We start from the raw sequence: 11877 nt of genomic DNA on the forward strand, positions 1-11877 counted from the left end.
AGGGAGGGAGAGAGGGAGGGAGGGAGAGAGGGAGGAAGGAAGGAAGGAAGGAAGGAAGGAAGGAAGGAAGGAAGGAAGGAAGGAAGGAAGGAAGTTTAAAAATAACATTTCTTAAGTGGCACAAAGCCTGGACCCAGAACCAACTGGACACCCAGATATTCTGGTTACTTTGAGCAAGTGTCAGAATGTGTCAGAAGTCACCACAGCAATCATCAGATGTGCAAAGAGTGATGATCATGGTAATACTAGTGCCACGTAACACAGGAGGAGCACAAGGCAGCATTTTCTAGTGTTGGAGTACACAACTACATTCTCCAGAAGCCATACCTTTGCCATGCTGAGGCTCAGATAGCCTGTAAATTAACTTTACTTCCTTATCATCTAGAACTATTGGGAAATAGTGCTGCCATTTGCTATAAAATCATTCCTGAAGAGTGAGCAGGAATTTTATTATTAGTAACACTATCCTGACTCCATCTAATTTTAAATATCCAAATTTGGGTTGTGGGGATGGTTCAGCAGGTGAAGAAATGTGCTTGCTTCCCCATGGTGGCAGAAGAGAGCACCTTGCCCTCTACTTGCACACTACAGCAGCACCCCATGTTTATACCTACATACAAACTAATAAATACATTCAAAAATATTCCTAATTTTTTTCATAAAAATTCACAGCTCAGCATTGGAATGAAAGATTTATTCTGGGAGGGGGAGGGTAGAGTTAGGGAGGGAGGTGGTTATGTAAGAGGGTGTGCCTTCTCCTTACAATGGTTCCTCACAAAAAGTTCACTTGAGTTTATGTCTGTAATAGACTAGTCACATGGCTTTACCTAGCTGCAAGGGAAGCCACACAATGTACTCTATTCCAGATGGCCTATGCCCAAGTAAATGTAAGTAATTCTACACTAAAAAAATGGATATCAAATGGATATACTGTGTATGTCTAGAAGAATTTTTGTTGTTTTTTGTTTTGTTTTGTTTTGTTTTGTTTTTTCAAGACATGATTTGGTTTCTCTGTGTACTCCTGGCTATCCTAGAACTTGCTCTGGAGCCCAAGCTGGTCTTGAACTTACAGAGATTCTCTCCCGCCTCTGCCTCCCAAGTGCTGGGATTAAAAGCATGTGCCACCACTGCCCTGCCAAGAAAAGTGTTTAATATTGAGGTTATTTTTCAGTCTTTCTGTTTTCCTCCTTCTTTTCATAATTGTAGACAATATTGTGCTTAACAGAAAAAAATTGGAGAAGTATTAAGATTTGCAAGCATCTGTTAAATAGTTATTAAGATGATTCAAAGCGCTGAGGTTGGAAGGCTAGTGAGAACATGGAGCAAAAGTGCTTCAGTGCTAACTGAAAAGGGAGCACCGCTTTTCAATGGCTATTACTTTTGTACCACAGTTTTTCAATTCCTAGGGGAATGCAAACCACGGGGTATGGTTTATGACCCTATCCTTAAAGAATCTTACCATGGGGGGGGACATTTTCCCCCACATAGTAAGCAAAAGAAAATGAGGAATGTGAGTTAGACATTTCACTGCTACTCTGGGGGTTGTGACGGGGGGGTTGGATAGGTGTAGCCTTGTGGCTATGGAAGAGGGCTGGCGGAACAAGGCTGGGAAAACCTTGGGTCCCTCTGCCCCTCTCTGACTTTATGATGAAATACAGGAATAACATCCAGTTCTGTCCTTTGCATAGTTTTTTCTAAACCATCTTTCTAGATTTCTTGCATTTGACCTTGATGGTGACACATTAACAAATTCTAGAATTGTCTGTAAGTTAGAATACCATTTTCCCTCACGTTGACTCTGAATGGTGATCAGTCTGCTTGGTTCTTTGACCCACTCCACACCCAGGAATTTAGATTTTTTTTTTTTTTTAATTCTTCTGGCTCTTGGGGAGATCCACGATCACTGAGATGGGTTTGTAACGCTGTCCCTCCTAGCTGGAACCTTCCCATAGTCAGCCTCGTAGTCAGGAACTAATTATTGCTCCTGCTCCTTCAGTTTTGACCTCCGAAGGGAGACAACTGCAGCTGCAACCAGCCAGCCATAGCAGCCAAAGAGCAGGCGCTAGTAGCTCTCCTGGAAGTGGAAATGGTTCTTGCACGTAAGCCAGGGTGTGGGAGGTGGGGATGAGGCTCACATGCTAAGCCAGGGGGGAGGGAGTGGGGGTGATCACATCACGTGAGGCTCTGGAAATTAGTTTTGAATAGACATCAGCTCTTCTTACTGTTTAGAATAGTTTACACTAAGAGTAAGGGAGGAGGCCAGCAAGATGGCTCAGTGGGGAGATGTCTGAGCAGATAAAGGCGTGTACTTACTGCCAAGCCTGATGGTCTGATAGAAGGGAATTAAGTTTCATAAGTTGTCCTCTGATTTTCACATGTGCTGTGACACACTTGCACCCATTAGTACACACACACACACACACACACACACACACGAGAGGACTGAGAGACAGGAAGGGCTTGCTTCTGGGCAGTGGAGGAAGCATCCTAGCAGGTCCCTGCTTCCTGCCTGCCTCAGGATTTCCCAGCAAGTTCCGAGTGAACGCTCCCAGGGGGCCCCTGAGAAGGACTTGGGATGTCAGTAAGTGCAGCCATGAGCATCACTGGCCCAGGAGGAAATGGGAGGCTCTTCCTCATTTCTCTTTCTTGCAGGCCTGCTGTGGTTTTTCATGATGTCATCCATTCATCATTGTGAGCTGACTGGCTGCCCCTCAGGCCTTGGCCAGCTGCCCATGATCAGAAGGGAAGAGACAGATCCCAGGACAAGAGTGCAGAGGGCCCCTGAGCATGTGCAGACATGATGACATCAGCTCCACCTAGAAAGTCTTGGTGGACATCGAAGAAGACAGTAAAAGTGATAAGATCGTATCCAACCTTCCCTTCCTTGAATGCCTGGGAGAAGTTCAGGGGCCTCTTGCCTGTGGATGGGGAAACCAACCCTGGAGTGGGCCTGGGAGTGGAGGAAGGACTACTCTGCCAGATGCTTCATTCTCCAGAATTCAATCTGTTTCCTAACTCCGTGGTGTTCGAAAGCAACTTTGTTCAGGTACACTTGTGTGTGATTCAGAACAGCGCTGCTTGATTCTTCTAAACCTGTTTCCAAGATGTGAGCAGAAGAGTTACCCCTAGAACTGCAGTGGAGGGTAAACTGAGGCAGGAGAGCTAGCGGGCCTGAGACACAAGGCTGACCAGGGTTTCTCCTGTCTCAGTGAGAGAGGTCCGGCATTAGGGAATTAGGCATTGAAGCTCCTAATTTATGTCATTCTCAGGTCTGTCACCTGAGGCCAACTTAAGGCAGTCGGTATTGGTTGGCAAAGAATAGGACCTAGGGGCCCAGAGAAACCTGAGCTTAAAGTGCAGGCTGTGCTCACTGGTGGGGAGGTACCATTGTGCATGGAACCTGCACAAATCTGTTTAAACACAGCAAGCCAAGTGCATGGTCTAGTGGGTGCTTGGTGTGTTTTCAATCCCCCTTTATCTCCTGACCTCCCCTTGGGCCAGATAGAACCTAGAATAAATAGAAGGGCGATGAGGATGGGTGTTTTCTAAAGTGGATGCTAAGGAATTTCTGGATTGCTGTTCTTGCTCTTGTGTTAATAGTGGGCCCTTTAAGTCCTATTGGAGAAATGCACATTGGTGGCTCAAGTCTGTAATGCCAGCAGCACTCAGGAGGCTGAGGCAGGAGGATGCCCTTGAGAATGAGACTAATCTGGGCTATAGAGTAAGACCCTTTTTTGTTTAAATATAATAATAAAATGATGATGATGATAGCAATAATAATAATAAACACTCAGAAGCCCTACTAAAGTTTTTAGACCAATACAGATTAAAACACATGTCAAAACACAGCAATATCCTTCATTTCCAAGGGATACTTGGCATTGTCTGAAGACAGTTTCAGTTGTCAAAATTTGGGTGGGAGTTTGCTATAAGCATCTCTGGAGAGAGAGGCTAAGGACACTGCCAAACACTCCACAATACAGCATAGCCCGTCTCCCACAAAGAAGCTAAGTGGCTACCACAGTACGCCCTTAATCCCAACACTTGGGAGGCAGAAACAGGCAGATCTCTCTGGTCCTAGTGAGTTCTAGACCAGGCAGAGCCATCAAAAACAAAATTAGTGCTGAGTGAAGAAATCCAGCTAAAACATCTTGCTGCTTTTGCCAAATGTTCAGGCTGGGCCTGGGGGCTGCATTGCAGGTCAGAAGGAGCAGAAACTGGAAAGAAATCTATAAGGCTTCCAACACAATGGCCCTTGGGGTGACCTCCTCCGTACCTTGCCTTCCCCTTCCGAACATCCTCCTTATGGCCAGAGTCAAATGGCGTCAGGGGCAGAGCCAGACATGGAACAAACCATCCAGAGCGCCAAGCATCAACCTGAAGAGGTAAACAACACAGAGGGGAATGAAGGACCAGACGGGTAAAGGGCAGATCCGAGGGGAGGCTACCCGTTAACTAAAATTCAAGATGGGGTGAAACTGGGACATCTTTGCAATGATGTTGATTGGGATTTGGGGTTTGTTGGTTTTTGTTTTGCTTTGTTTTGACAAGAACACAATCTCTTATTGCTCAGGCTAGCCATGAACCCATTATGCAGTAAAGGCTGGCCTTGAACTCTTGATCCACCTGCCTCCCCATTCTGAGTGCTTGGATTACACATATGCACTCTCATGTCCAGCTACTAACTGCTCTAGTCTGCAGTAATAGGTGGGGTCCGGGGAGAGAGTTCAATCAGTAAAGAGCACACTATGCAAACATGAGCTCTATCTCTAGAACCCACATTAAAAAAAAAATAAATAAAGATGGGTGTAGTGGTGCACATGTGTAATCCTAGCACTGGGGAGGGGGAGATGGGAGGAGATGAGCGTTCGCAGCCCACCCAGCCTAACTTAACTAATACAATAAGCTCTGCAGGCAAGTGCATGCACATCTCCTCAAACACAGATACACGCAGACAGGTTGGGAGTGGGGAGATGCCTGAGTGGGAAAATGGCATGATGCACATAAGCACCTGAGTTTGTGTCCTCAGAGGCCATGCAAAAACCAGAGTACAGTGTGTGTGTGTAACCCCAGGGTTAAGGGGTAGAGGAAGAGAGGTGAATTCTAGGGACTGGAAAGTGACAGCCCGTCTAGACAGAAGAAACACTGTGGGCTCCAGGTTCAGTGAGAAATGTCTCAGACATTTTTGGTGGAGGTTTTTGAGTGACTTGTCCCCCCAGCTCTCTAGCCTACCTGCTTCCTTGGGGGTACCTTTCTCTTTATTTTTTAATATTCTTAAATGATTTAGTAATTTTATTTTATGCATGCGACTGTTTTGCCTGCATGAACATCTGAATACCATGTGTGTGCCCATGGCCTGTGGAGGTTGGAAGAAGGTGTCAAATCTTCTGGTACCGGAGTTACAGATGGTTATGAATCACCATGTGATTTCCCAGTCCTCTGCAAGAGCAACAAGTGCTCTTTTTCTTTCTTAAGAAACTGTCCCTATACCCATACAGGGGAAGGCCAGGGCCAAGAAGTGGGAGTGGGTGGGCAGGGGAGCAGGGTGGGGGGAGGGTATAGGGGACATTCAGGATAGCATTTGAAATGTAAATGAAGAAATATCTAATAAAATAATAATAAAAAAAAGAAAAGATTTTTAAAAAAAAGAAACTGTCCCTACAAAATACGGTGGGGGCTGGAGAGATGGCTCAATGGTTAAAGTCATGGCTTCCTCTTGGTGGCAGTTAATAACTGTCTGTAATTCCAGTCTCAGGGGATCAGACATTCTTTTCTGGATTCTGTGGGTACTGTATACATATGGTTCACAGACATACACGCACACAGAATCCCCATGCACATGCCCACAATGTACACAGACTCCACATAAAATTTTAAACTAGACATGGTGGCACAAGCCTTTAGACCCAGCACTCAGGAGGCAGAGGCGGGTGAATCGCTATGCGTTCAAAGCCAGCCTGGTCTACAGAGTGAGTTCCAGGTCCCTCAGAGCTCTCTAGAGAGAGGCACTGTCTCAAAAATAAAGATAAAAACATTTTTTTAAAGATGATGGCCATCAATAGAGGAAGACAGAGACACTGACACTCAACTTCCACACATAAGCACATGCATGGGCAAACACTGTGAGCATGCATGCATGTAACCCACACAGAAGTCAGGTGAGACATGCTAGGTCTTTCGCTAGAAGCACAGCTGATTTGGAGCAAAGGGAAGTTTTCCATGGACAGGGGTGGAGGCCTGTCTCCAAGGACATTTACCTCCTTGCCTCACTCTTTTGATTTAGCAGGAAACCTCTGGGCCTCTGGGTAAGCGGTAATGAGGCAGTGAGACCTGGTAGGTGGAGCTGCTTGGAAGAGGCGAGCTCTCTTCAGTCCTGGGTGTACAACTAACTAGACTCGATTTCTGTGTCACAAGTCACTGGCTGCAATTTTCCTCTATAAAACCATGGACTAAGTCCTACATAAGGCTGTAGCATAGTAGGATGTTTGTGATAGAATTGCCCTGCTCGATTTGGGGACTTTGTTTCATTCTCCTTTCTGTTGCTGTGATCAAACGCCCCAGCCAAAAAGCAGGTGAGGGGAGAAAAGGTTTATTTGGATTTACAGGGGGGTGGGGGGTGGGGGCTACAGTTCACCACGATGGGGAAGGGGAGACACAGTGGTAAGAACAGGAAGCTGACCAATCACATTGCATCTAAACAGGAAACAGAACAGGAAGTGAAGCCTGGCTATGAAACCTCAAAGCTCTCCCCCCAGGGAAGTCCTTTCTCCAGCGAGGCTTTGCCTTCTAAAGGTTCCATAGCCTTCCCTAATAGCACCACTAGCCGGGGGTCATGCATTCAGACAAACAAGCCTCTGGGAGCATTTGATAGTCAACACCAAAGGCCTCCTTACACAATCTGCAAACCATCTCAAGAATCTCTAGAGGATGCCAGAGGTTTAGAAAACCCCTTATTCCTCCAAGCTACCTCCTGCTGGAGCTCCCCATTGTGATGCTTGTATACCTGTAACAAGTACCGCCCCCTGCAGGTGGTTAATACTAGATCTAAGCCAGGTCCTTGAGCCAGCTCTTTTGGGCAGTCTAGGATTCATGGAGGTTAATGAATGAACAAGCTACACGGGTGGGATTATCAAGAAGGAAATGACAAAACCCCATGTCTCCAACCACCTTATTCTTGAGCTGCATCTGTGGCACGGGATCCCTGGATGCTGGCCTGAAAATCATGGCCAGGTAAGAGAAGCAGATGCTGGGGCTGCAGCCCACATCTAGGGAATCTAAATCTTTGGGATTAACTTGGAGATCCTGCATCTTAATTATGCACCCCAAGGAAATCCCCTTTCCTCAGAGTTTGAGCACCACTAGCCAAGAACTCTCTTTCCTACCCCTAAAAGTTCCCCATCCTTGAAGAGACACACCAGAAGCGATGGGGTGATCCACGTATCGTCTTCTATGCCTTTAGCATTCTCCCTTTGAAGTTTGTGGAGCTCCAGATCTGGGACGACCAGGAACGCATCTTGCGGTTGAGGACAGTCACCGAGAAAATCTACTACCTGAAGCTCCACCCCGACCATCCTGAGACTGTCTTCCGCTTTTGGACCCGCCTGGTTCAAATTCTGCAGAAGGGTCTGTCCATCACCACCAAGGACCCTACCATCCTTGTCACTCACTGCCTGGTACCCAAGAGCCTTTGCAGTCCAGGTGGAAAGACTGAGGTAAGAAGGCCCCATTGCTAGTCTTCTGCCAAGATCAGATTCAGAGAAGGGTGACCTTTGAACAGCTGCTGCCGAGTGTCCTGTGTAGGTGCCCTCAGCTTTAACTCGGTTCCAGACCCGGTAGCTCTTATCAGCACGGAACAACCCTTGCTAAGTATATATGCTTTAGTAAATATACACATTCATGCCACCATCAGCTTTGACCACAATTCAGTGAAAATGGACAAGAGACAAGAGGTCTATTTTTGTATGTTTGACTTTTTGAAATAGGGTTTCCTATAGTCCAAGCTGGCCTTGAACTCATTATGTAGCCAAAGTTGACCTTGAAATCTTGAGCCTCCTTTCTCCAGCTCCCAAGTACAGACAGGTATGTTCTACCAAGTCAGACCAAAAGAGGCTTTTCAGGGGGGAGGTGTTGTATGCACTGTGAGGAGCATGCAGAGGCCAGAGGAAGACTTCCTGTATATTCCTCTATTGCTCTTTGCCTTATTCCTCTGAGATAGAGTATTTCGCTGAACCTGGAGCTTTGGGGATTTTTGCTAGGCCAGCAAACCCCAGCAATCCTCTGGTCCGCTGGCCTACATCCACCCCAGAGCTAGGGTTAGCAGTATGCCCGGCAGTAATGGCTCTCTTCATGGATGCTAGGGATCTGAACTCGGATCCTTATTCTTTAACAAGCACTTTTAATGGCCGAGCCATCTCCTCACCCATGAGAGAGTGTTTTGGTTTTTTCATTTGCTATTCTTACCTCTTTTCCATCTTTACAAAGACATTTTAGACATTCCATTGTTTGTTTATTGTTGTTTTTGTAAGAATGGGGTCTTAGGTAGCCAAAACTGCTTTTAAATTCCCTGCCTCAGGTGGTCTTAGTGTTGGAATCATAGGACACCCCCCATGTGTGTGTGTGTGTCTCTGTGTGTGTATGTCTGTGTGTGTATGTTGTGTGTCCTTGTGTGTGTGTCTGTGTGTGTCCTTGTGTGTGTGTGTGTATGTATGTGTGTGTCGGTGTCTATGTGTATATGTGTGTGTGTCTTTGTGTGTATGTGTGTGTCTGTGTGCCTGCACATGTGTGTGTCTGTGTGTGTGGATGGGTGCATAAGTGCACACATGCTTTGGCACACATGTAGCAGTCAGAGCACAGCCTCAAGCATTCCTCATCTTCTACCTTGTTTGAGACAGCATCCCTTGTTATTCTTTGTGCACCCCAGGCTTTTTGTGCACCCTTAACTTTTGGAGAATTCTCTTGTCTCTGCTTCCCATCTCACCATAGGAGCTCTGGGATTTCATCCATGAGCTACTGCATCTGATTTTACCTGACTTCTGGGGCATCGAGCTCCTTACTCATTAATATCCTTTTGTTTAATGTATTTCTACATAATCCATTGTTGTTGGTAATTGTAGGAGTTTTGTTGTGAAACATGATCTTACTCTAAAATCCAGAATGGCCAACAACTCCAGGTCCTCCGGCATTAGCTTCCAATGATTAGATTGCAGACACATACTACCATGCATGGCTTTAGAACTGTGGAGGTGTTTTGTTTCAGACACCAAGAAATCAGGTGTGTTCAACAATGGAGATTGGCAAACAGCTTAAGAAAGGTTTTGGGTTGTTTTTTTTTTTTGGGGGGGGGGTGGAGTCTTCAGAGAAAACATGAGAAAACCCAGAGTGTTGGGCCTTGTACATAGACTTCTGGTATACAAAAAACAAACAAAACAAAACAACAGCAAACAGATAAATAAAAAAAGAAAAGGTTATACTTTCTGAGGTAGAATTTGGAAAAGTGAGTGTGTTCAACAGTGACGTTCTGCAAGCAACTATGTCAGGAGGGGTGCTTCTAGGAAGTAAAGGTACATTATTTATTAGTGGGATAATTATTCTCCCAATCTCCTTTATATGGCTTCAGGTGAATCCAATTTCCTGACAGGTGGATTCCTGGTCAGGGCATCTATAGGCCCCATTGGGGAAGATCCCTGGGACTTGCTGCCCAGCAGAGTTACTGAGAACCAGGTTCAGTGGGCAAGCCTGTCTTAGAGTTGAGAGTCAGGTTCAGTGGGCAAGCCTGTCATAGAGTATGGAGTAGAAAACGATAGAGGAAAACACTCATGTGTTCTCATGTGCACCTATGCACACATACACATAAACAGCTACAAATGTACTTCATATCCACAAAGCAACTGCATATAGGGCTTTTCTTAAAGGAATTGGTGTTTTAAACATTAGCTTCTCATAAGGTATACATTTAAGTATAAAAACAAGTAGCACTCGCTGTTAAAATTCATATGAACAAGGTAAGCATTCTAAATGTACATTGGCAAGTATACAATGAGGGCCTTACCTCCAACACACCAAAGAATATTTGTACGAAATACTGACAAAGAAAACTGCTTCCTTGATAGACTCATATGGCTGCCTATTGGGAGAGTTTGGGTCTTGATGTTTTAGAGTCTAGATAAAGCTTGGTGTTAAGAAAATGCAGAGAGCCCAAGGCTTCACCTCCTGTTGTGTTTGTTTGTTCTTTTCCATTTAGTTAGTGCAGAAGAAATCAGAAGGCCTCCAGCCCAGTGAGAGCCTCACGCACCTGATGGCCCAGGGGGAGAGCGAGGCTCTCTCCCAGATCTTTTCCGACTTGCATCAGCAGAAACAGTACAGGTACATGATTTAACTCAGGTTAGCCCATACCACCCTTTTCTGTAGCCCAGGAGGTCCCAGAGGTAAGACCCTCAGTGAAGGAGCATGGTTAGGGATGTGATATACTGTCACACAGTACCTGGTGTCATTGCCACAGTCTCTGTCTCCACCCAGGACTCCAGAAGAGTTATATAGAAAGGAAAATACTTCTTCAGCAATGAAAATGAGTAACAGACATGGATGAATGAAAGCTAAATACTAATCCAGTAACTGATTCTATAGAGGCAAAACCACATAACCACGTAACCACATAACCACATAGCCACATAGTCTCATAACCACATAACCACATAACCACAGAGCCACATAGCCACATAGCCACATAACCACATAACCACATAGTCACATAGTCACATAGCCACATAACCATGACTTTAAACCCTGCTGCATACTGGTTTCATTTCCTCTGACTAGGCCTCTGTCTGGACTTTATAGAGATCCTAAGGTTGATCCTAAGGTTGTTCCTCCTAGGATGCTCAAGGGTTCAAGCCTGTCTTCTCCATTTCTGAAGAAACATCCTGTGCATTTGATGATGCTCTATGATATGAGAGACAGGAAGCCAGGTGTGGTGACTCACATCTGTCATTCTAGCACTGAAGAGTCCGAGACAAGCAGATTGTTTCAAAGTTGAGTGTAGCCCAGGCTGCAGAATGAGTTCCAGACTAGCTTGGGCTACAAACAGAGAAGGAAAACCTAAAATAGATTAGTAAATATCACCAGGAGAGAAAAACAAAGTGATAAAAAGAAGTGTCTCTGTTCGGTCTCACGTAGCCCAGGCTGGCCTCAAAGTCCCTATGTGGTTAAGAATGATCTTGAACTCCTGAGCCTCCTGCCTCCACCTCCCAAGTGCTGGAAATATAAGAAAACTTGTGCCACCATTCCAGGCTATGGAAGGGATATATCCCCCTCACCTCCACCCCGACTCCAGTTTACTAAGGATTGAATGTAGGGCTCAAGCTCCCTAGGTTTTGCCACTCAGCTATAGCTCAACCCAAGAAGAGTGGTTTTTGTCCTAACTGGCACCAGTTAGAGCAGCGCGGGGGCAAACTGACTGGTGCTGGGGTAGTACGCTGAGAACCAAGAGAGCTTAGAGGCACTCCGGGTGGGTGAAGGCTCAGAGACCAGTGCCTCGGCTTTCAGTTCTATAATACTTAAAAGATAATAGTACCAGCCTCACCCAGGTACTGTCGGGATTAAACATGGGCTTAGCATGCATTTCATCAGGGTGGGAATGAGATGTGAATGGGATCTCAACAGATCTTAGTGTGCATTACTGACTGTCTCAGGAAAGATTTAACAGCTTTCGCCAAAGATTGTATCGTCAATGTGTAATAACATACAGAAAACTGCAATTAAGAAAGATTTACATGAGCCGGGCGTGGTGGCGCAGGCCTTTAATCCCAGCACTCGGGAGGCAGAGGCAGGCGGATTTCTGAGTTCGAGGCCAGCCTGGTCTACAAAGTGAGTTCCAGGACA

General features: G+C 45.7%; 1 protein-coding gene across 4 annotated transcripts in view; it reads left to right on the forward strand.

Annotated features, from left to right (window-relative positions):
• Positions 1–2738: 2738 nt before the first annotated feature.
• Positions 2739–11877, forward strand: part of Fam71f1 (family with sequence similarity 71 member F1) — a 17114-nt gene continuing 7975 nt past the window's right edge. For 3 of the 4 annotated variants that reach the window (XM_021191090.1, XM_021191091.1, XM_021191092.1), the window contains exons 1-4: positions 2739–3046; positions 4201–4385; positions 7460–7712; positions 10241–10362. In XM_021191090.1, coding sequence (XP_021046749.1) covers positions 2798–3046; positions 4201–4385; positions 7460–7712; positions 10241–10362 — 809 coding nt within the window. In that variant the 5' untranslated portion in view covers positions 2739–2797. The remainder of the gene's footprint in view (positions 3047–4200; positions 4386–7459; positions 7713–10240; positions 10363–11877) is intronic. The other variant, XM_021191093.1, reaches the window with a different exon arrangement.

Source organism: Mus pahari, chromosome 2, assembly GCF_900095145.1.
Source record: "Mus pahari chromosome 2, PAHARI_EIJ_v1.1, whole genome shotgun sequence".
In the NCBI taxonomy this organism is placed as follows: domain Eukaryota; kingdom Metazoa; phylum Chordata; class Mammalia; order Rodentia; family Muridae; genus Mus; species Mus pahari.